Raw genomic sequence first — 23,616 nt, 5'->3', positions numbered from 1 at the left:
CAATGAAGTTGAGCTTGAAAACAGGGTTTAAGAATTAACTGTGATGATCACGAGAAAGCATATTAAGTGGCCTCATACTGAAAAATCCCACAAAGTATGTGACCTACATCATTTTGACCACCGAGGGCATTTTTGCTTCCAGGATGAAAGGAAAAACTTTTTGTATTTGAAATAATATCAACAATTGTCATATTGAAAGTACTTTTTCTAGGGAGGAACCAGAAAGCTGTTAAATAGCTTGGTATTATTAATGTTAAACATGGCTTATGGTAATGAACTTGTGTTCAGTTTCTGTAATTTGTACTCTCTAATAGGATATAGTCAACATCAAGGAATGAGGACTCAGAGATTAACTAGAACTACTTCCCAGCTAAAGGATTGATCAATATTAAGTTATTCAGTCACAGATTATTTGGTGTCAGTCAAGATGATTGGTGTCGCTAGTATCATAGTAATCGGGGTGTCCTTGTTTTCAATAATGGAATTCGTTAGAGAGGAGAGATCTCAACTGTTACCCAAGTGAATACCGTGCTTGGTGAGTTTGTGTTAGTACATTTGTAAGGGTCACAGACTCAGACGCCTGCAGCACACACAATTTAAGCATAAATTGGACAGCACACGGGAGTTTTAGGGAGCGGCAGTGGTCAAGATGAACAATGGTGTGTGTGCCCTGGGGAAAGGGTCCACCTGCAGGCTGATGGGAACAATGGTCTCTAGGTATAAAATTCCAGAGAGATTGAACAATCTGATTGCAGCTGAAGTAGTACAACCTAAGACACTTTTGAATATTATTTTAATTTGAAGTTGTTCATTGTGTATACTTATTTTCATAGTTCCTTGTTACATAGTTGTGTGTGTGTGTGTGTGTGTGTGTGTGTGTGTGTATGAGAGAGAGAGAGAGAGAGAGAGAGAGAGAGAGGGAGAGAGAGAGAGAGGGGGGAGGGAGGGAGGGAGGGAGGGAGAGAGAGAGAGAGAGAGAGAGAGAGAGAGAGAGAGAGAGAGAGGGAGGGAGGGAGGTGGGGGTGTCTTGTGGCCCGGCTGGCCTTGAACTAATTCTGTAGCTGAGATGACCAAGTGCCTGGTCCACTTGCCTTTATTTCTCAAGTTGTTGGATTACAGGCACACCTGGGTACCAGGGCTTTCTTCTTTTTTAAAGGCTTTACAACATCCAGTTTAAACATGGTTTGTCTTTTATTCATAAAGTATCAAGTCAAAATTTCTTGAGAAGAATTTGAGGAGGACAGTTTTCTTTTTTTGATTTCTTCATTTGTTTTGTTCTTCTGTACTATTATTTCTAGGTCCTTTTGTTTGTGATTATACATTTTGTTTGGCATATTCCAGCTTTGCACAGTAGCAGTATCGTAGCCAATGAGGTTTATCTGAGGCACGATTATTGCTAATTGTTTGGCATATTCCCAAATGGATAGGTGTGGTCTGGAAAAATCATTAGAACCTGAAATTTATAGGGGAATAAAATATAGGGCTCCATCTTGTTAGACTAGCTGTCTGCCTCCTTTGGTCTCTTTGTTATCTATAAAGTGGAAATACGTTAAATGCTGTGTGATGTTACAGGAATGAAATAAAATATGTCTTCCCCCTCAATTCTGATTCATTCTACTTACTGATAACAACAGCTTTGGCAAGAATGTAAGTTGGTAATCATTCCTCATTAGAAAGAGTCGCACTTTTAGGGGAAAGCCTTGGATTTGCTGACTTAACCTAGGGCTCTGTTGTACCAGAGATAAGCAGTCAATGGGAGGAAGAACTTTCCTGTGCCTCAGATCACATGGACTCACGCAAGTGCCTTTCCTTCTTATCTCAAACACGACTTCAAAGTCACATCATTTTTTCTTGGCACTGGTTGGAGCTAGGAGTCGCTGGTAGTTGAATCCTTCCTCTATTTTGCTGATAAAATGTACAGGGAAGGAAAAAGATCACTTGGGAGGTTATCCTCTCTCCCCACTTTTCTCTCTCCCGATACATTTCATAGGAATCCTCACCCATGGCCAAGTCTTTGATAAACATGCAGCGTTTCATGTGTTGGGATGCTGGAGCTGAAGGTTGCTAGGCTACCTTAAACATTCTCTGTCACTCGAGACTGATGGTCCCTGTGGGAAAGTCTCTAGTGTATAGTCTGCAGTCGTGGTTGTCAGGAAAACTGCTCAGCGGCAGTGGTGAGATTGGGTGGCAGGGGGCAAACTCTCGGAGAGGAGTAGACCAGGCACTCATTCCCCAGCGTAAGTGGGGAAGGATGGACTAAGCAAGAGCCTCAGGGCTGGTAGAATTGGAAGGAAGATTTTGCACCAGTAATCCCAGCACTTGGGATTTGTGGCCGGCTTGGACTACGCAGTGAAATGCTGTCTCAGTACAAGGCTACGGATGCAGCTCAATGGTAGAAACCTCAAAGCATATAGAAAGGTTGACAAGTGCTACAGGCGTAGCCTCATTCCCCTATCTAGATGCAACCAACCACAGAGCATTCTACCATCTTCCCTTCACAACATGTGGGTACATTTAAATGAGGACTTCTTAGAACATTTTTGTATATAGATAGAGAATGTCAAAGAAATTAACAAATGCTAGTTTTAACCAGGGATTCAGGAAATGCCCCCTTTCCTTTGTGGGAAAACTGAGCAGCAATAGCAATTCAAAGCCTTTTCATTTTGCTTGCAACCTGCTTCGTGTTTAATACCCAGTGAAATGCTGTGTTAATAAATGGTACCAACTGTACTGTGTGGTGCAAACAGAAGTGGTGAGAACTAAAATTCATGCAAAGAATAAGGAAGTCTAACTGTATGAACATGCCAGTATTTATGTAGTATGACTATATTGCACACTTCTGATATCTTGTACTGACTTCCATGTTTTTGGCTTTCCATGACTCCTTTTCAGTTTAATAATTTGTAATCAAGGCAGTAGTCACTGGAACATAATTTGTTGTTTAACATGAGGGTAATGCTGTGGGCCTTATCCCAACTGTGGGTGGATCTGTTAGACGTGAATGGAATTGCTCAGAGCAAATGTTGCCGAAACAGCTTTCTTGTCCAGAAGTGATATTCTCTAAGATGTTTGTGGTCAAGCAATCATTGAGCAAGTTTAAATCTCACTAATGTTTAAACATGATATGCAAGCGTCTTAAAGGTGCCAGCGTCAGTACAGCTCTCCCACTGTACTGTACCCCAGCTTAGGGCCATTATGTTCAACAAGCAGCCCAACTCCTAACGTGTAACACCACAGTGCCTCTGGAGGCAATGGGTGCTCGTCCTTCTCTCTTGCTATTGTTCCCTTACGTTCGTAGACGTAGTACACAGCGTTTTCATTTGCAAACCCAGTTTGTGGACCAAGTGGAACAAAGAACCAGGAGAAAATATTTGTTTTTACATTGAGGAGAAATTCTGTAACGCCCCCTACTGATTGAGAGGAGAGGAAAGTCCTAGGAAGAGATACCAGGGTCATGCAGTTGAGCCATGGAAGAGGCCACACTCTGAGGTAAGGATGGTTAATGTTAGGGCTGGTGGCTTCCAGAGAGAAATCGCAAACTGAGAGGCTTCCTGTCAAGTTGGCAACACTTTCAGTGCTGCGGAGATCTCCTGAGGGTGACACAAAACTGGCTTCGTTGCTTGCAGCTAGAAGTTTCTGCGAGACCTTTTAGCATGTTGTTGAAAGCATTGAATTTGAAGTGTGTTTTCCTTTTACTGACTTGGCTTGGGAAACTTTTCTGTAGAAACGAAAGTTCCAGCCCTTTTAATAGTGTTGTATTTCACTTCCCAGTACTAAGAAACAAACAGAATCCAAACCAGTCAGCAGAACTAAGCTATCCCAGAAAGCTGTACAGCAACAGGAGGGCATGTAATGCAACATAATCAGAAATAAAACAAATAACCACACTGCCCAAGAAACAGGTCATCTGGATGGCTTTTGTTCTGTGGCGGATTAAACCATTATGTGCATGGCATGGCACACAGAGTAACTCCGAGTTGGGTCCTGCAGGGTGGCTGGGTAGGTGCTGGTGCTGTTGCAGCTACAGGGGTATCATTTTGTTAATGGTGGCTGGAGAAGAGGCTGACCCATGCATACATTATGGTTCAGGGCTTTTCAGTATGATGGACCCTTTGCCCAGTTCTGCTTGAACCATGGTCGTGTGGTGCTGGATTCTCAATGGTCACCAAAGGTCTTCCTGAGGTAGTGGCTCCATGTTGTATTATGCCAATGAAAATTAAAAATGCCAGCCTGGTGAGAATATGCAAAGTGGAAGCAAGCTTTGTTTAGACAACTAGAGAAATGGAGACATAGTGAGGAGCTAAGGAAGAGAGAGAGAATGAGCAGTTCCCAAGGCAGGAGAAAGCCACTGAAGCGCTCTGTCTAAGGTGTTTGTAGGAAAACTGGACAAAAGTGGAGGCCAGCTGAGTTGCGCTAGTAGGGACTGGAGCAATGGAGGACCATACATACGCCCTGTGTGTCTCTTTTCTAAGCCCAGTCAGGGAGATAGGGAGATAACCGTGCATTGTTCTGTGTTCTCTGCCCAGTTAGGGGTGGCTGAAGCTGCTTTGTCCTTCTCTGACTCAGGCTCTACTGTTTCTCACCTTTGCTCCCGCTGTTAATCACTTGGGCAACATTTCGACTTACAGCTTTGTATCTCGCGGTTGGGAGTTAGACTGTTTCTGTGTTCTCTCACTGGTGTAACTAGGGGTAGCTCCTTCACAGTGGAGGTTGCCTCCCACAGTTACCAGCTGTAGTTGCGGTTCTCTTGGTCACTCTACATTTAGCTCCTTGTCTAGAGGCAGTGGTCTAAAGTGGTCTCTTAGGTGGAAGCTTCTTGGTAGAAGGTCTTTGCTTAGAGTTCTGTCTGCTATGGGTGGCTGCCTTAGAACTCAGAAGAGAAGAAGGACACTGTCTCAGCTGGAGTTACCATGGTGTACTGGCTGGTTCTGTGTGTCAACTTGACACAGCTGGAGTTACCACAGAGAAAGGAGCCTCAGTTGAGGAAATGCCTTCATGAGGCCCAGCTGTAAGGCTGGTGATCAAGGGTGGGAGGGCCCATTGTGGGTGGTGCCGTCCCTGGGCTGGTGGTCCTGGGTTCTATAAGAAAGCAAGCTGAGCAAGCCAGGGGAAGCAAACCAGTAAGTGACATCCCTCCATGGCCTCTGCATCAGCTCCTGCTTCCTGCCCTGCTTGAGTTCCAGTTCTGACTTCCTTTGGTGATGAACAGCAGTGTGGAAGTGTAAGCTGAATAAACCTTTCCTCCCACCTTGCTTCTTGGTCGTGGTGTTTGTGCAGGATAGAAACCCTGACGGAGACACATGGAGATGGAGCACCATGAACAAAGCAGCTCAGGTAGGAAGGGCTTTAAGTTAAGTTTGCACAACTTAATCCATCACTGATGGAAGTCAGGACAGGGACTCAAACAGCAGGAACCTTGGAGACAGGAGCTGATGCAGAGGCCATGAAGGGGTACTGCTTATGGCTTGCTCCTCACGATTTGTGCAGCTTACTTTCTCATAGAACCCAGGACCAGCAGCCCAGGGATGGCATCACCCACACTTGGGCAGGGCCCTCCCCCATCAGTCACTAGTTAAGAAAATGCCTACAGGCCTACCCACAGCCTGATCTTATGGAGACATTTTCTCAATGACTGTAGCTTGTGTCAACTTGACAAAAAGCTAGCTTGTGTCTTTTGTTCCTCTAAGGCTTTGTGGTGGCCATCTGTCCGGCTGTCAGTGGCCCAGAGCCCTGGCCTCTTCTCACCTGTCCAACTTGATTACATCATACTCAATTCCAAGCCTCTATCACCTCAGTGTGTCAGATGCCGCCTTTGCAACTCTCAGTCTGCTTTTAAATCAGCCTGTTTTCACTGCAGCATATGTTGCAACTTACAGTGTTCACCATGGTCTGTCCTTCTACCAATGGAGCTCATACATGCATGAAATACTCCTTAGAACAAGCAAACAAACAAAAACACATGTATTTGTATAATAACTTATAAAACCTCGGTAGAATTATCTACCAAAGCTTACCATCATTTGATTGTATGATCCTCTGTGTGTGTGTGTGTGTGTGTGTGTGTGCGTGCGTGCGTGCGTGCGTGCGTGCGAGAGAGAGAGAGAGAGAGAGAGAGAGAGAGAGAGAGAGAGAATGAATAGCAGGAGATGGGGAGGGTGGCGGGAACACCACAGTTCAGTGTCATGTGCAGTTTTTTCACACAAGAGCCCTGAGAAAGTGAGGTTGTCCTCTGGAGTATAGACCTAAGAAGGGAGGGGACTCTGGGTTAGTAAAGAGGACAGTCACTTTGATTGTCACACGTACTTCCACCAGTGTACGATTATTCTCCTGTCAGATTTGGATCTTTTGCTGGTTCTTGTGCATTTTGAAAGCATCTACAGTGTCTCATATTTTCCAGTGGTAGACAAGTTTAACAATCACACCTTTATAGTACTAACAAAATTGATATGCTTGTAAGAAAAACATGTTTCAGAATGTTCTATACCAGAAATGAATCTTAAAAATTAATGTGAGACTCTTATCTTAGATTTGATAAAAATAATTGATTTTTTAATAGCACTATCTATGAACTTCAAGTGAAGTACTTTCTCAGATGCAGGAAAGAGAACGCGTCAATGACTGGTGTGGGTAAAGCAGGCATTTACTGTCTCACTTGAGTTCTGGAGGGAGGTTGGCTAATTCAGTGGTCCACCTGTCTGTCCTGAGGCATTTTCTTTCCAATCACCATGGTCACAGACGATCTACATCATGTCTAAGCAGAAAAGAGGCAGGAACGAAGAGCAGAAGAGCAGGGTCTTCATCACCACCCACTGTCATCTGGGCAGGGACTCCTTCCCTGCCATCCTGGAGACTCTACCTTGTTCTCAGGAGTTAGAGCTGGTGAGGACCCAGCCCTAGCGTCAGTTGCTGATAAGCAACTTAGATCCCATGATTGGCATACAGTAAGCTCCCCCTGCCCTTGCTGGAGAGGCCGACGGTCATTCTTAGCTGTACTGAGTGTTATGTATAGTCGCTGCCTTGTCATCAAGATGGGCGGGTGATAGTATTGTAGCAACGTATGTGAGGACATTTGTGTGCACAGAGTCACAGGCGTCTCTGTGAAAAGGCAAGCTTTAGTATTGCCCTTTGAAAGAGAAGCAGATTTGTTTGAGAAGCATGAGGCTCTGTAAGGACTTCTCCTCACTGACGCAGGAGGCCAGCGATCGGCTCTCAAGCAATAAGCTGCTTACCATGCTTATTTTTGTCTTGAATATAGTCTTTGATAATTTCCCTCTGTTATTTAGCTCCAAAATGTGTGTGTGTGTGTGTGTGTGTGTGTGTGTGTGTGTGTGTGTGTGTGTGTGTGATTTAAAAAATATCCTTATGTAGTCTGGCCTTGAATTGACAAGAGATTCATTTTTCTCTGCATCCCAAAGGCTGGTGTATGCCACCACACCCAGTAAAATTATAGTATATAATTTTGACAGTAGTTTCTGATTGTTTTAAATCGATTGGGCTTCCTCTCACAGGCGGCTTCTCCACTGTTTTCCTGGTGCGGACTCACAGTGGGATCCGATGCGCACTGAAGCGAATGTACGTCAATAACACACCTGACCTCAACATCTGTAAAAGGGAAATCACAATTATGGTAAGTGAGAGTAAGTTTGCTTTAGATATTTGGATCCTTTTCTTTTTGTTTTATACTATAGCATTCCCAGTTTTTAAGGCAAGTTATGTATCCGTTTATACACACGTGAAAAACTTGAAAGGTCATCCAGTTAAACTATTACTTGGAAATTGGCAGTTGATTGTGTCTGGCTACATGTGAGCCTAGATGCTCAGGTCGGCCTTTCCTGGACTGCCCTGGGTGGTACTGGGAGGCTAGAATTATGTAATACACAGCAGGTTCACCTCCCCAACACTTTAAGAAATACAGTCTTCCAGATACAATGAATCCTTCTCTGTTTTCTTGCTCAACTGGTCTAGGCACTGTTTTTCTCATGCAGAAGAGACTCCTGTCCTGAAGTTGGTGACTGTATTTGCTGTCCACACTCTGTACATTCGTCTTGTGTTTATACCCACAGACAACACTTTGTGGGTTTTTTTTTTTTTTTTCATTTTAACAGTCCTGCTCTTACTTGATTTTCCTGTGAACTTTTCAGTTGTTGGTCATTAAGGGAAGCTCTTACCAAATACTAGTACAGTAAACGTCTTAGTAGACTACTAAGAACCTCATTGCTCTTGGAACCTTACTTCTAGTTCTCATTTCTCTCCCCTCTCATTCTCGGTTCTTCCCTGCATACACCCCTAAAGAACCTGCCGACTCTCTCGCTCATTGCATGGGCTCGTCATTCGGCCCCTAGAGAGCACCCTGTCTGCTTGAGACTTCTGCTCTTAACGTTTCTGATAACTGGGGCTGTCCAATGGGTTTTTTTCTTACCTCAGTGCCTGTGAGGTTCGTAGACATTGTAGTGTTCCTCAGTACTTAATTCCTTTCTGTCACCACATGCTATATTGTCAACATCCCAGTTTATCTGGTCCTATAGAAAAGTTGATAGACATCTGGGCCGCTTATACTTTATTGGCTGCTGTGACTAGCTACCACTGTGTACATGTGCATGTGTGTGACTGGCTGCTGCTGTGTGCATGTGCATGTGTGTGACTGGCTGCTGCTGTGTGCATGTGCATGTTTCTCACCTTCGCTTATATGCCTAGGTTCTTCTGTAAATGTTTGAGAAGCAGCTAGAGTGTTGTGTACCAATGGAACCACATGTTCTTCCCAGCAGTCCTCACTGACAGACAGCTTTAGTTAATGCCAGTCCCATGGATCTCACTGCTAAGGGGTTTCATTTATATCAACCTCTTTATCAACACTTTCAAATACGTGTATTTATGTGATCTGGTTTTCTGAATTCCAGTTGGTTCTGCCTCTTAGCTAGTTTAGAGACTAGGTTTTGAGACATTTTAAAGATAAAGATATTAGCAAGCAGGTTAAAAAGAACTGCTTCACGATAATGGGGAAGCCTACATTGTGTTCCCTGATGTGAGCCTAGATACTTTACTGCTGTGTACAAGTCTGTTTACCTGTGGCATTCCAGCCCAGATCTCCTTTGTTGTCCCCTGAGTCCTGCTACATGCTGGTTATGTCCGTCTCCTCAGCTTTCCCAGGCAGGTCTGCATGCCTCTCACTATTTCCCAGAATCCTCTTTCTTCCTGCCACTGTCCCACATTCTGTTTCCTGTCTCAACTCGTCTGCCATCTGCTTTTTTTTTATTGGCAGGGGATGCTTGTAAGAGATTCTCTCTACCGAGCCACACCCTTTACTCAGGAGAGTTAGTATACTTCTGAGACAAGGAGAGGGTACTAGCAGCGGCTCCAGGCAAGTCTTTGCCTTTAAGCTACTAGGCACTGTGGGGAGAACAGACCTTTGCAGCAGTGGTCTTCAGCTGCTGTTGGACCACCCACTGCCCACTGTATGATTTAATGTGTTTTGCATATAGTAGTTCTGACTACAAACTATTTTGTACAGTTGAAACTCGGTCTACTAAGAATGATAATAGTTGTAGGAAGTCATCCATGCTAAGCAGCACTGACCACTGCGTGGTCTCCAACCCTCTCAGTAGCCGCAGGATGCCGATGATGACTTTGTACCAGGAGGAAACTTCGTTGTTAGACTTTCCGTTTTGTTATTTCCTTGAACACAGCACTAACATTTTCTTTAATCTCTGAGTTCCTTTTCACAAATGTTTTTGACCACTTGTTCCTGTTTTAGTTTTAGTGAAGAGTTCTCCATAAACTGTGATATTTAGGAAAACATGAAACTTGTTCATTAACATTAGAGCTTAATTCCTAGGGTTTATTCTTACTTTATTTTGTATTTATTTGGTTTTCAAGATAGTGTTTCTCTGTGTAGCCTTGGCTGTCCTAGAATTCTCTCTGTAAGAGAAGGCTGGCCTTGAACTCACAGAGATCTGTCTGCCTCTGCCTCCCAGCAATTGCTTTATTATTATTTTTTAGATAAGTATTATTAGAATTCTCATAGTTTATTCTTGAATTTCAGAGAACTGTGTTCCACACTTACTTTGGTAGATTAGTTCTAGCTTATACTTGTTTATTTTGTGTGGGTATGTGGGGGCAGCATGAGCAGACAGCAGGGCAGCTGTGGGGCTTGCTTTTGCCCTTCACCATGTCGGTCCTGGGGCTTGAACTCAGGTCCTCGGGCTTGGTGATCAGTGTCTCCACTGGCTGAGCCATGTCACCAGCTCTTGGAAGGTTATTGCTTTCATTACTTTCCTGGATGAACTTACAAACAAATGGTCATTGGTTATTCATCTTAGTGATGTCACATATGTATTGAGTTTTCAATGACGCCATAGAAATCACTGACTGGAATTCTGTATTCTCATACTTTATTCCTGCTTTTAGAAATTTATTAATCTACTAATTTAGACTTACAACCATTACTCTTAGAAGTTTAAGATTTGTATTTTCTAATTTTAAAGATTTTATTTCTTTCTCACAGAAAGAGCTATCTGGCCACAAAAATATTGTTGGTTATTTGGACTGTGCTGTCAATTCAATTAGTGATAATGTATGGGAAGTGCTCATCCTAATGGAATATTGTCGAGGTAAGTATCTGTCTTCATTTGTATGTACTAAAAAGGACATCCCTTTCCATAGAGCATGAGGTCCGAGGCGTCTCCCAGGGCAGCGCTACCTGTTCTGGATGCTTCATTGCAATTCCAGCTTTAATGACTTAATTACACATGCTGTTAAAACTTATTTAAAGTCTAGTGATAATTTATAATTATGACAAGAGCCTGCAAATGGAGAGTTAAACAAAATGATAATTGGGTTCAAAACAAGAAATCTAAGCTAGTGAAGTTATACTCGTAGTTGTCTGTTGAATTCTTTTGTAATCCAACCAAGAATTAGTGTTTCAAGATGCACTGTGTACATATTAAATTTGTTACATTTAGGCGGCCCATGCTAGTTTCCTTAGTGTGAATGTGTATCTGTGTGGGTGTACCCATAGGCAATTTAAAAATGCTTGTATTATATTTCTTTGTGTGCATGTGTGTGCTTGAGTTTGAATGAAGGCACTCAGAAACAACATCATTGTAGGTCACAAGACCACTTGTGAGTCGTTCTCTCCTGCCACTGTGTGGGTCTTGGGGATCACACTCAGGTCTTCAGGCTGGGTAGCAAGTGCCTTTTACCGACAGCCACTCTTAGCCATAGTGCTTACACTGCTGGTTTTTGAGACAGGGTATCTCAGTTGATGTGGAGCTCAGTAGGTAGGCTAGGCTTGCTGGCCATGGGCCCTGAGGCTCTCTACCTGTTTCTACTCTGCAGCGTTGGGATCATAGGTACACCTTTCCCTACTGCGCTGTCACCCCTGTCACCCTTGGGTGTTCTCTCTGAGACAGCACTTCATATAGCTCATATACCTTGAACTCCTGATTCTTCTTTCAAGTTATAGAGCCTGCGTTTTTTAAAAAAGTGATTTTTAAATTTTTATTTTATGTGCATTGATGTTTTGTCTGTGTGAGGGTGTTGACTCTCCTGGAGCTGGAGTTATAGACAGTTGTGAACTGCCATGAGGGTCCTGGGAATTTAACCTGGGTCTTTTAGAAAAGCAACCAGTGCTCTTAACCACTGAGCCATCTCTCCAGTTCCATAGAACCTGCATTTTAATACATAATCTTAATGTTTTTTATTCATTTGTGTCAGAAAATAGGAAACCATATTTATTTAGACCTAGCATGGTATTTAAGACAAATGTTAACTTGCACAACATGCCTTAACAGTAATGGCACATGCCAGCTACCTCTGACTTCTACCCTTCATATGTGGGAGGAGGAGGAGGAGGAGGAAGAAGAAGAGGAGGAAGAAGAAGAGGAGGAAGAAGAGGAAGAAGAGGAGGGAGAGGAGGAGGAGGAGGCAGAGGGGGCTCTCAGTCTATTTCCTATAAACACAATGTCACTTACTTTGGTTTTTGAAAAGAAATATTTTCCCGATGTTTGAATCAGCAAGGTTTGTGTCACAGGAATTTTAGAATAAAAAATGATTTCTTTAGAGAGAGCTTAGTGGTTAAGAGCACTGACTGGGCTTGCAGAGGTCCCAGGTTCAGTTCCAGCCACTATGTGCTGGCTTATAACTGCCTACAGCTCCAGTTTCAGGGACTATGACTCCCTCTTAGGGCCTGCATGGGCACCAGGAATACATGTGGTGCATGTATATGTATACATATATGCATACACACACACACACACACACACACACACACACACACACACACACACACACACCCACACCCCTGAAGTCAAAGTGCTCTTAAAAATAAATCTTAAAGTAAAGGAAGGTAAGTTATGTGTATGGTTCAAAAAACCCAATAGCTAGTGTGGTACCACAGGTATTTAATCCTTGCACTAGGGAGGCAGAGGCTGTGAGTTCGAGGTCAGCCTGGTCAATAGAGAGTTCTAGGCCAGTCAGGGCTACATAGACTCTTAGAACACAAAACCAACCAACCAACCAACCAACCAACCAACCAACCAACCAACCAACAGCAGCAGGAACATTAGCAGGAGGAAAAGACAGACGCCCAGTAGTTCTTCTGTTCAGCCCTGGGTCGGCTGAGCTGCCTGCTGATGCCTTCTCTCCTAAATATGCATAGATGTTCCTTCTCAGGTTCCCCCCTGTATTTCTGAGCCTTGTAAGTGGGAGTTGGTGTTCTTGGTGAGCATTGGAAACATGAACGTGAAGGAACTTAGGCAGCTAGGGCAGTATGGATTCTGGTAGGAGCATGTTCTCGTAAGGCAAACAGCCAGTGCTCTGTCTGGTTTTGTGACACTGTCTCCAAGGCAGGTTAGGAATTTACTCCCAGTGTTGATATGCTTACTTTGGGACCAAGTCAGTTTTTTTATTATTTTGCTTACCATTCAGGGGTAACATGTATAATTATATTTTCTTTCTTGTACAGTTGATTTTCTTGGAGTTAATAATTGCTCAACTTTTCCCTTGCCTAATTTCTTCAAGTGTATTATTAATTTAGCCCATCTTCCTCAGGAGAAACTCAAGTCTGTGAGGGAAGCTGTAACACTTGTGAGTTTAATTTCCCTCCCTTTCTCAGAAACGCTCCTCGGGGAGACTTGGTTCACTGTTCAATTTGAAGCAGGATTTAGCTGTCCCTTGGGATGCTTTCCTGCCATCTCGGACTCCCCGCTCTCATCTCCCCCTCCCCCTGGTTAGGTGTTAGTGATTGCATGCCTATGAGTGCGTTGCCGCTGAGCAGAGGAGTCTCTGGTCTCTGGGACTAGTGAACTTTTCCTTAGATTTTTGATAAGTTTATGGGTGGGGATGGCTTTGAGGCTTGAGTTAGTAAGCATGTCTTCACTTTGCCTTTCACATATTGACCAGTGCTGACACTGTTTAGCTTCTGAGGTCAGAGGAGGTTGGGGCAGGGGATGGCCATAGACGAGCATGTCTGTATTTTGTGCCACATCTGACCATCGGTTTGGGGAGCTAACAGAAGAAGTGCTGGTGGAGAATTGTGATGGTGTCGCTCTTTTCTCTCCATGAAGTGTGAGCATTCATTTGTCGATGAGGCTTATTTCTGCATAGACTCAGCACGCAGCTTTCTGGTTATCTCCATTGTTCTGGGTCTCACAGCGGGGACACTTCACGCAGCTTTCTCTAGGACACCTGCTTTTTCTCTTGCATGCTTGTGCTCTCATTTAAAATGGATGCTTGTCTTCCTGCGGTGATTAGTCATTTGATTTTCTTTTCATTTCTTTCTCATTTCTGCGTCTTTTGGAAGCTTCCTTAAGTGTGCTTCAGGTTTTCTATAGAATGTTGTACTTTTGCTCTATTATTTTAATTTTGAGTGATTCTTTCTTATTTCATGTAGTTTTACAGTTGCTCTCATTTTATTTTTTAAGCTTTTTAAAATTAAAATTGTATTTAAAATGTTTTGCCCTTTGTTCTGATGTTCCTCCGATTCCTCTGCTTTGTTCCTCTGTTGTGTCTCATGTGGGAAGTTCTGTGTGTGTCACAGAAGATGGCATCCCCTCTGGGTTGGCGGTTTTTATCTTAGCAGGAGGAATGCAGAGGCCTGAGCCGAGTATTCACAGTTTCTTCTCTGATGTGACTCTTCCATGGGGGAGGGGTGCGTTGGAGGAGCAGGGGGTGGGAGAATGAATTCTCTCCTCCACTTCATTCATGGAAGTCAGTTGTAGGTAGGATGAGGAGGCAGTGTAATACACACAGTCAGACACACTGCTGTGCAGGGAGGGCAGAAGAATGGGTGGCTGTGCCCAGCACATTACTTGCTCTATAGTCTACAATGCTGACAGACATCTTCTGTTAGTAGCCTTTGCGTCTGAATTCATGGTTTGGTAACTACTTACCTTGCTAGTTCACAGGTGAAGCAGGGTTCTTAGCCTGTGGGCTGGACCCCTTCTGATTTTCAATGCCCCTTTCACAGGGTCACATACCAGATATCCTGCTCATCAAAAATATCATTCACAACAGTAGAAAAATTACACTTATAAAGTAGCAGTGCAAATAACTTTATGGACAGGGGTAGCAGCATTAGGAAGGTTGAGAGCTACTGATTTAAAGAGATAATGTGTTTTGCCAACTTCTGGATCTCACTGGTTATTAGAGTATATTTCTATTGTTTTATGAATAACTTAGGAACAAATTATGGCAATGTGTAACTTTCTAAGTTTGCTTTGGAAGAGCTTTGTATTAATTTCTCTAACTTGTATCTGTACTTAATAGTAAAACACTTGAGTCAGTAGCATGAAGAAGCAGTTGCTAATTATTGCTTGTCCATCTGTCAGTCAGCAGCTGTGGGTGGAGCCGGGCAGGGTGGGGGTGCTGACTTTGTCAAAGCTTGTTCACGTCTGTTTGGTAGCAGTGACTGGTTGGGGGTAGTTATACTTTATATCGCTCATGCTCTTATTGGCTCTAGTAGGTTCTCCTGGGGTGGGCTTTTCTCATAGTGATAGAAAGAGTGGATGCCCACACAAGCACCTGTGCTCTGTCCCTCCCTCAGTTGGATGTGAGTGAGTGAATGAGTGAGTGTGTGTGTGTGTGTACACGTGTGTACTTGGGTGAGAAACTTCTCTGACCAAGGTTGAGAAGAGCACTGTCTCTGTGTCTGAGCATAAATGTTTAAAAGGGGCAGTTTAAGGGCTGGCGAGATGGCTCAGAGGTTAAGAGCAATGACTGTTCTTCGACAGGCCCCAAGTTCAAGTCCCAGCAACCGCATGGTGGCTCATAACCATCTATAATGAGATCCTGGTGTCCTCTTCTGACCTACAGGCATACATGCAAGCAGAACATGGTATACATAATTAATTCTTTTTTAAAAAGGGAGTTTGACAGCATGTCCACTTAGTAAGAAACACTATTAGCACCCTCTCCACCTGGGTCTGTCATCTCCCAAGCCATGAGTCTTTGACTAGGTTTATAGTAGGAAGAATATGGCTGTTGTGGGAGCTCATGCGGTTGGATATGCTGAAGAGGCTGAGGTGAGGAGGATCATGAGTGTAAGTTCAGCCTGGCAGTGACAGGGGTAAATTCCTTCTTCCAATCCAAGCAGAAGCAATTGTTATCTCCAACTGTCAGGCTGCTGTGGCACCAGACAGCAAGGCTTGTCTGGTAGGTCCACAGCATGCGTGACCTACAGCCGGGCAAGGTTGCTGATTATTTCTCTCCCAGACCTCTTATTTCTTAATAGGAATAAAGCATTAGTGGCTTAATTCCTCAGGTCCCTTTGTCCTGTAGTCAAGGCTATATTTTCAAGCATCAGGTCAGGAGTTCTCTTTGGCCTTTTAGATAAAATCTGAGGTGCGGCTGTCAGGCACTCCCCACCCTCTATGGGCTTCCTTGGCCGTATCGGCACTGGTTCTTTAAGAGGAGTTGTTGTCAGGAGATGTTTGTACATAAAGCTCATCATTACCCACATGGTCTCCATTATTTTTCTGTGTCCACATGACTCTCACAGAGATAAGAGAAGCCTATGTTGTTCAGTCTTCCCTCTTCCTTCCTTGCCCCAACCTAAACCCAAATTCTCCAGGTGAGCTCTCACATATTCTCACTATGCAGTGCTATAACTTATAATCATATTTGTGTCATTATTTTTCCCTTGAAACACTATATATCATATTTTTGTTTTTCACACTTTATCCAGTACAAAACAGTGTTGAATGGCTATTGCTTCAAATAAATACATCATTTTCATAAGGAGACCTGCAATTTCAGAAGTGGCTTAATCTTAAAAATGGCAAATAGTTTTAGCAAGACACTGTCTTTTCAGTGTTCTGATCTCAGAGATGTGATGTAGGAAAGTGTGTCACGAGCCAGTGCAGTAGGCACAGGGAGCTTCATGGGAGTTAGAGTCATAGCTGGTGCTACAGAGGCATTTTGGGTGTCGGCTTTGTTTGCAATAGGCCCTCAGAGCTACTTCTTGTTTAGCTGGGCAGGTCGTGAACCAGATGAATAAGAAGCTGCAGACAGGCTTTACCGAGTCTGAAGTCCTACAGATCTTCTGTGACACCTGTGAAGCAGTCGCACGGTTGCATCAATGTAAGACTCCCATAATCCACCGGGATCTGAAGGTAAGAACTGGGCAACACTTGTTCTACACGTCAAATTTAAAATGTCTTTTCTTTCTTTCCCTGCTCCTGTACCCTTGCCAAGACCCTGTGTAGTTTGCTTACACATTGTGCCTGGTGTTTATTTTCTAGCCTTTCTCATATGATGTAAGGTTCCTGGGGCCTTTGGCATTGGTTTGGTTTTGTGTTTGATAGATTTATGTTCTTGAACAGTGCATAGCACCGAGGTTCACTAATTGATTAGTAAATAAACAAGTGAATGAATGCCTGTTTTAAATGATTAAATATAATTTCATATCTTATACAAAAATAAAGTGTCATTTAGAATATAGGTTGTTGATGGTCATGAAAGCTAAAATAAACGTTACTATCATTTTAGTAATGTAAATAAGAGTAAAAACAAAAGACATTGCCAGAGTAATAGTAATTTATTTGGTCCTTAACCTATTCCAGACTGTGTTCTGAGTACTTCAGGTGTTTTATTTTAACAATTCCATGTCTTGACTCTCACCTTCCCTGTTTGTCTGGGTGAGGTAACCAGAGTAGGAGCAGTTCAGCAAACGCAGTGATTGGTCAGCAGCAGCTGGGGCTCTTTGAACCTCTGTGGTGTAGTCAAGGCCCTGGAGTAGGCACACTTTGTTCTTTGAACGCTGATTTCCAACTTAAAGTGTAAATTTAAGATTGTGTTTTTCACTGCAGGATTTTTAAATAAAAATGATGGTATAGGCTGGATCAGAAAAATCTACATTTGAAAATGCCTACTTTCTTAAAATGTTTGAGACAATATGGTAATACTGTTAGTGTAAAGAACCTGACCACATGCGTCAGGTTGCAGTGAGAATGTTTTATAGAACTATCAGGCATAATTTTTAAAGAGGGTATGAGTTATGAATAAATTTTGTCTTATTCTTGAACTCGGTCCCCAATATAAAAAATAATTCCAAGCCAATGACACTTCTGGTTTCAAGCAGTTTGCATATAGATATTCAAGCTAAAGAAGTTAGTTAGAAATAGATTTTAGATCTTTTCCACTACTCATTGACTGCAGGTGGACTGAAGTCTGGGGATGGAGAAAAATGGAGATAAATCTTGACAGCTCCCCGTTGTCCTTCAGAGAGGGCATTTAGGAGGTTGGGTTGAGCAGAAGGGTTACAAACCCTTCTGGCCTCCTGCTTGTTCCTCCTGAGTTCTGGGGTCATTAGGAATGTGCCACTGACTACTCTGGTTCATCTGTTTCTGGCTTAGGTGTCTTCTGTTTGTATACGTGTGTGTGTGTACACGTGCACACATGTGTAGGTGTGTGTGTTGCATTTATGTGTACCTAGCACCTGATCCCAACAGGTTAAAAAACAAGACAACTTTCACTTTGAAAATAGTAATCATTGATTTTCTTTTCTTAAGGTAGAAAATATTTTGTTAAATGATGCTGGGAATTACGTGCTTTGTGACTTTGGCAGTGCCACTAATAAATTTCTCAATCCTCAAAAAGATGGAGTTAATGTAGTAGAAGAAGAAATTAAAAAGTAAGTTTTTAATCTTTATTTCATTTTGTCTCATAGGCATTTTGACTAACGAGTCTGTAGCTAGCTACATTAATACATTCCATTTGTACATTAATTATTCCATTTGTAGATTCCTTCAAAATGAAAATGATTAATATATGAATAGATAATCTAATAGACAGTCAATAAATACAATGAATGTTTTTTGTCTGTGTGGTACAATTAATAACAGACCATGTAAAATAAGCTATGGTGGCTAATAGAACCATTAAGAGAAATTTAAGTGATTTAAGAAGATTTATTTTGATAAGCATTTGAATGTTTTGTATGTGTGTGTGTATGTATGTATGTATGTAGTACCCGTGGAGCTCAGAAGAGGGCATTGGATCCCCTGGAACTGGAGTTATAGATGGTCGTGAGCCACCATGTTGGTTCTGGGAACTGAACCCTGGTCTTCTGAAAGAGCAAGAAGTGTCCTTAACCACCGAGTTACCTTTTCATTTCTTTAAGTGACTTTTGAATTCAGCAGAGTGTGTTTGTCTTTACGGAACTGGGACAGTGGGTGCTTTTGAAAATGTAAATTGCTCGAAGCAAGTTAGCTATTGTTAAGAGTGTGAGTATTACATGTACTAAAAACTGTATAAAAAAATGTAAGTGCTGAGACCATATGAAGTCATTTTGCTTTCAGGGATGTATTGCAAAGCTTTCTGGAAAAATATCACTCAAGCTTCATGTTGCTATTGTATTTTCAGTGGTTGGCAGAGTACTTGTAAGAACCTAACTTCTGGGTTTAGCTTTAGAAAATGGAACAAACTGTCTTAGAGCACTTCCTGAAGTGACACGGCTGACAGCAGTCTGTCAGAATAGGGTCTTCTCGGTAGTCTCCTTTCATCACAGGCTCTCAGTCAGGAGGAGGAGCTGCTCAGAGAGCTGATGTCTGACCCACTTGTATATTCAGTTACATACACAATATATAATAGTAATGTGTGCCATAGACTATGTATTTCTACCCAGAAAACAGCCTAGAACGATTTACTAGATTCTGTAAGAAGAAATCCTCAGTAAACATACATACATGACCTGTAGAACACAAGAATAGAAACATTGCAAGTTGGCTTCTTGGAATTCATGTAATTAAAAAATCTTGTGGATGAGTATTTCTGGTGGCCGCCTGAGGTCTTAAGTATTTCTGATCTGCTAGATGTTTAATTTGTTGTTGCATTGTAGGATATGGTTAAGGCTCACTGCATTGTGGGATATAATTTAGGCCTGGTTAAATTTTTATGACGATTGGAATATAGTGAGGTAAGCGGATTGTGAGTTCACAGCCCGCGTGGCTCGGTCTAAGAGCTGATGGTCCAATTCTTGAGTTCCTAGGCTTACTGAGGGCCAGCTCCGGTCTTGGTTCTGGGATATGGTGAAAGTTCTCCCGCCATGAAGCTCGTGCTCTGGTTCCTCTGCGTAGCACGTTCAGATGTCCACCTGCACGAGGGATTTGGGCAGAGTAAGGTGTTAGGATGCTGTGGTTAGTTCTTCTTGTAAAGTAAACACTACAAAAGGATTTTGCTGTGATAGAGGCTGTCTGTTCATACTCTTAGGATTTCTGCTATGAGATTTGAGCACTACTTGGTTAAAATTTTCTGTTCCTAATAGATTTAGATTTTTTTTTTTTTTGCTAATGAATATTGATTTACAGTGTCTTTCAAGTCCAGAGAACTTAGGTTGGTATTCATATTAGAATTGTATATAATGTGTATAATGTGTTAATGTGTACAGTAACAAGGTAACTTAAGAAAATTATAAAAACTCAGAACATTTACTACTGTGTGTGACTGGGTGCACTAACATCTATAAAGCAAACTCCTTAGGAAAGAGATGAAGTAAAAAATTTGAGAATGCAGTTTTACTTTTAATACATGAAAATATTTTGATAAGGAGGCTGTTATAGTTAACTGAATTATTTCATATAAGTCAACAGAAATGATTTCCAATAGATTGTCATTTCAGTTTTTTTAATAAGGAAAATTTAGCTTTTATATAATTAGAGATACTGTTGCAGTTCCTGAATAAAAGTGTTTATGGATACTTAGTTTTATTTAATTCTTGATAAATTTTTAACAAGCCTTTAAAAACAGTATCATATCTATATATTTCTGAATCTAAAAGCCTTTTATGTTGTGTTTTAGAGAGGGCCTATCTTACCTGTCTTTTTGTTTTTGAATGTATCTCCCTTGTTTAATTCCTGCTGCCAGATACACGACTCTGTCATATAGAGCCCCAGAAATGATCAACCTTTATGGAGGGAAACCGATCACCACCAAGGCTGATATCTGGGTAAGGTTCAAGGCTGTGCTCGGTCATAGTGGAGTCTGAGTAGAGCTGCCTCCCGTGCTCTGCTTCCCGTGCGAGGCGTCCTTTCCTGCAGCCAGGAGCATCTTACTCAGGAGAACACTGGGGATGCTTCACCTTCTAAGTCAGGAGACAGGATGCCCTTGGTGAAGAGAGGGGACACTTGTAGGGAATGTGGCTGCCACCGCAGTCATTTTTAGGGGTTGATTACAGGTGAACGTTCACACTTTTCAGATTTGGTTGAGTAGAATCTTGGTTGATAGCAATATAGAAATTCTGGACAGAATTGTTAAGCAATTACACTGTGACTTTCTGGAATATTTTATGATTTTTTTGAATAGAAACTAACCCAAGTAAACTTTTTATAATTCTAAACATGTCATTAACTCTTCTTTATTCAAAGTCCTTATATATAGTATATATATATCTGGATTTAGTTATACTAATAGATAATATTAATGTATAGAAATAAAACCTGTTTAGAATCTCATATCTCTTTCAAACTAAGTAAAATTCATTTGTGTTGTATTTAGTAGTCGAAGAAACTATCTTAAACTCTGAATGCATTAAACAGTTACCGTTAGTTGTATTTGCGTGAGCGTATTATCAGGGTACATTTAAAAAAATAATTGTAGAACTTACAAAAGAAATGAGATAGTTTTGTTTTATTTAATTAAAAAAATATCTCTTTTGTGTGTAAGGCCACATGTCACAACGTGTGAGTGGAAGTCACAGGACAACTTTTAGGGGTTGTTTTTCTCCTTAGAACTTGTGGATTCCAAGAATCCCACTTAGGTTTCCGGGGTTAGCAGTAAGAGCTTCCCTGCCTGAGTCACCTTGCCCGCTCCACAAGTGTAAGTGTGAGCGAGTGGCCACCTGCTTGCCGGTTCCCCTAGCATTCTCTCCCACCTCCTGCACCCCCCAGGGGGGGTGTTGGGAAGCCACAGAAAACCCAAGAAAGAGATGGACGGTCTGGCAAAGCAATCAGATCTTTGGGATCTCCTCATCTGCTTATTGCAACCCATTTATTTATTTGTTCATTTCTTCATTTTTTGGGTCAGTGATTATTAAGGTAGTTGAGTTTTATACTATGTAAGATTAAACCAAATTGAAAGAAAATTTATTTTAATTATTTTGACATTGTGCCAGTCTCCATGATTCAGTTAAATTTCCTGTCCTTGGCATTGTCACTGGATTGATTTGATAGCTTACAGAAGTGTTGATTATATGTAATACAGAGTGCGGAGAAAGTTGGACACTCGTCTATACAGTGAAACCACTACAGGACGTGATTGTAGAGATCTTTCCTGGCCCAATTTTGTGACTCCTTCCAGCTCCACAGCCCCTGAACTTTTCAGCCACACAGCAGCTGCACAAAGCAGCTTCACTACGTCTTTGAGACCCATGGGTGCTCTTGTTTTTGTTTTCCTGAAGCACACAGTTATTGTCTAGTATCTTATTGCAAAGTATGACATCGTTCTTCATTTGTCACTTTTAAAGTACGGTTTAGTAGATGTGTAAATAAGCACATGAATATTTAAAAGAAAAAAAGTCAATGTAGTGTCTGTTTCCATATCCATGACAAGTGTCTGACGTTTGTCCCACTTAGTGCAAGTGGGACAGAAAACCACTGCATTTCAGGTGTGAGTCCATTCAGTTTGATGAAAAATTGAATTTGCTGGTTCTGTTTCAAGAAAATATACCAGTTAAAAGAATCACAATGTTCAGGTGAAGTACTCATACGATGTTTTATAGTTTGGCAAAAATGGTTTTTCCCCCTAGAGTTTTCCTTATATGTTATTTTTATTCTGACATCTAGAATGACTAATAGAAATGCTACATTAATTTTCATGAAGAAAATTGAGCATGATGATGCCCTTCAAATGCATCCTTCTCAATCCTCCTTATTTCTTAAACAGTTGGCATTGTATTGACTGAAGAGCAGCTTACTGTGTCTATGCAGTGCACAATGTTTGACTCTTTTCCACCATTCCTTTTTGGGGGCGGGGTGGTGTCCTAGGAAGCACTGAACATCGGAACTGCGTCCTCAGAGCCCCCAGTCCGTCTCCTTTTATAAAGTAAGCCGGCATTGCCAAGTTATGTGTGGACCCTCACATTCAATCTAGACCAAGGGAAATGGCCAAGACTTGATTGGCAGGATAGGACTGGCGGAAAAGCAGTCTCGTCTGTATTGTAGGTAGATGGTAGAACGATGTCATTTCATGCAGACACTATGCCTCACTAGTGTTTTTACAGTCGCTGAATGGAACTCTCATGCTCAGTTTCTCATGGTATCTTCCCCATAGAAAAACAGCCATCATTACCATTTTAACCATAACAACTGGATAGTTCTAGTTAGTGTCATAGCATAGCATATTGATTTTCAAGTAAAGGTTTGGAATTTCAAGAGCTTTGAAATTTCACTACATGAGTGTTATAATTGAAAATACCATTTTAAAATTAGTATTGTACTTAACAAAGGTTTCTGTGTATTATCGTATTCATAGACATTATAGAAATGCTTGTTAGCTGTGGATGGTGAAACAGGTATTCGGGGAAATGTAACAGCAGAAAGCTTACCTGGTAATTAGCTGGCGTCAGCCATGATGCTGATGCAGCTGTGCTAACTGCTGGATAACTTAGTTAGAATTGGAGATGCTCCTTACTCTGGGGCTTGAAGCGCTGTCTTTCGACAAAGTGATAGTTTTTGTGAACCAAAATCCTTTTTTCTTTCTTTCTTTTTAAAAATTGCGTTACAGGTTTGAACTGTGGCAGCTTAGCTGTAAATGTCCTATGCTACTTTTCTAGAAAAAATTGTTCTTTAGAATGCTTTGCCTTCATGTCAGTTATGTGACTTAACTGACGCCGTGAGGCTTATTTTATAAATCCATGGAGGTTTAGCAGACACAGCTCTTTTTTTTTTATTTGATGCTACAGATTAGTATATAAAAATGTTTAATATTGTCTATAGAAGCAGAATTAATTTTAAAGATTGTGTGTGTGTGTGTGTGTGTGTGTGTGTGTGTGTGTGTGTGTGTGTGTTCGTGCGCTAGTACCTATGGAGGACGGACAGCTATCAGACTTCTGGAGCTGGAGTTAGAGGCAGTTGCGAGCTTCTGACATGGGTGATGGGAACTGAACTCAGGTCTTCTGAAGAGCTG

The 23,616-nt window shown here is 41.8% G+C and overlaps 1 protein-coding gene and 1 pseudogene across 17 annotated transcripts in view; both read left to right on the top strand.

Moving 5' to 3' along the window:
* Bmp2k (BMP-2 inducible kinase) overlaps window positions 1-23,616 on the top strand; it is a 153,388-nt gene that overhangs the window by 23,757 nt on the left and 106,015 nt on the right. For 14 of the 17 annotated variants that reach the window (XM_087584030.1, XM_087584029.1, XM_087584037.1 and 11 more), the window contains 5 exon segments: window positions 7,509-7,627; window positions 10,502-10,607; window positions 16,465-16,607; window positions 18,006-18,127; window positions 20,359-20,440. In XM_087584030.1, coding sequence (XP_087440156.1) covers window positions 7,509-7,627; window positions 10,502-10,607; window positions 16,465-16,607; window positions 18,006-18,127; window positions 20,359-20,440 — 572 coding nt within the window. 17 annotated transcript variants of the gene reach the window in all.
* On the top strand, window positions 1,340-1,404 carry LOC120096864 (U4 spliceosomal RNA; annotated as a pseudogene).

The sequence above is a fragment of the Rattus norvegicus genome, chromosome 14 (assembly GCF_021556685.1).
Source record: "Rattus norvegicus strain SHRSP/BbbUtx chromosome 14, alternate assembly SHRSP_T2T, whole genome shotgun sequence".
Classification (NCBI taxonomy): Eukaryota; Metazoa; Chordata; class Mammalia; order Rodentia; family Muridae; genus Rattus; species Rattus norvegicus.
The sequence above is the reverse complement of the archived record's forward strand: the minus strand, read 5'-3'. Positions and strand labels throughout refer to the sequence as shown.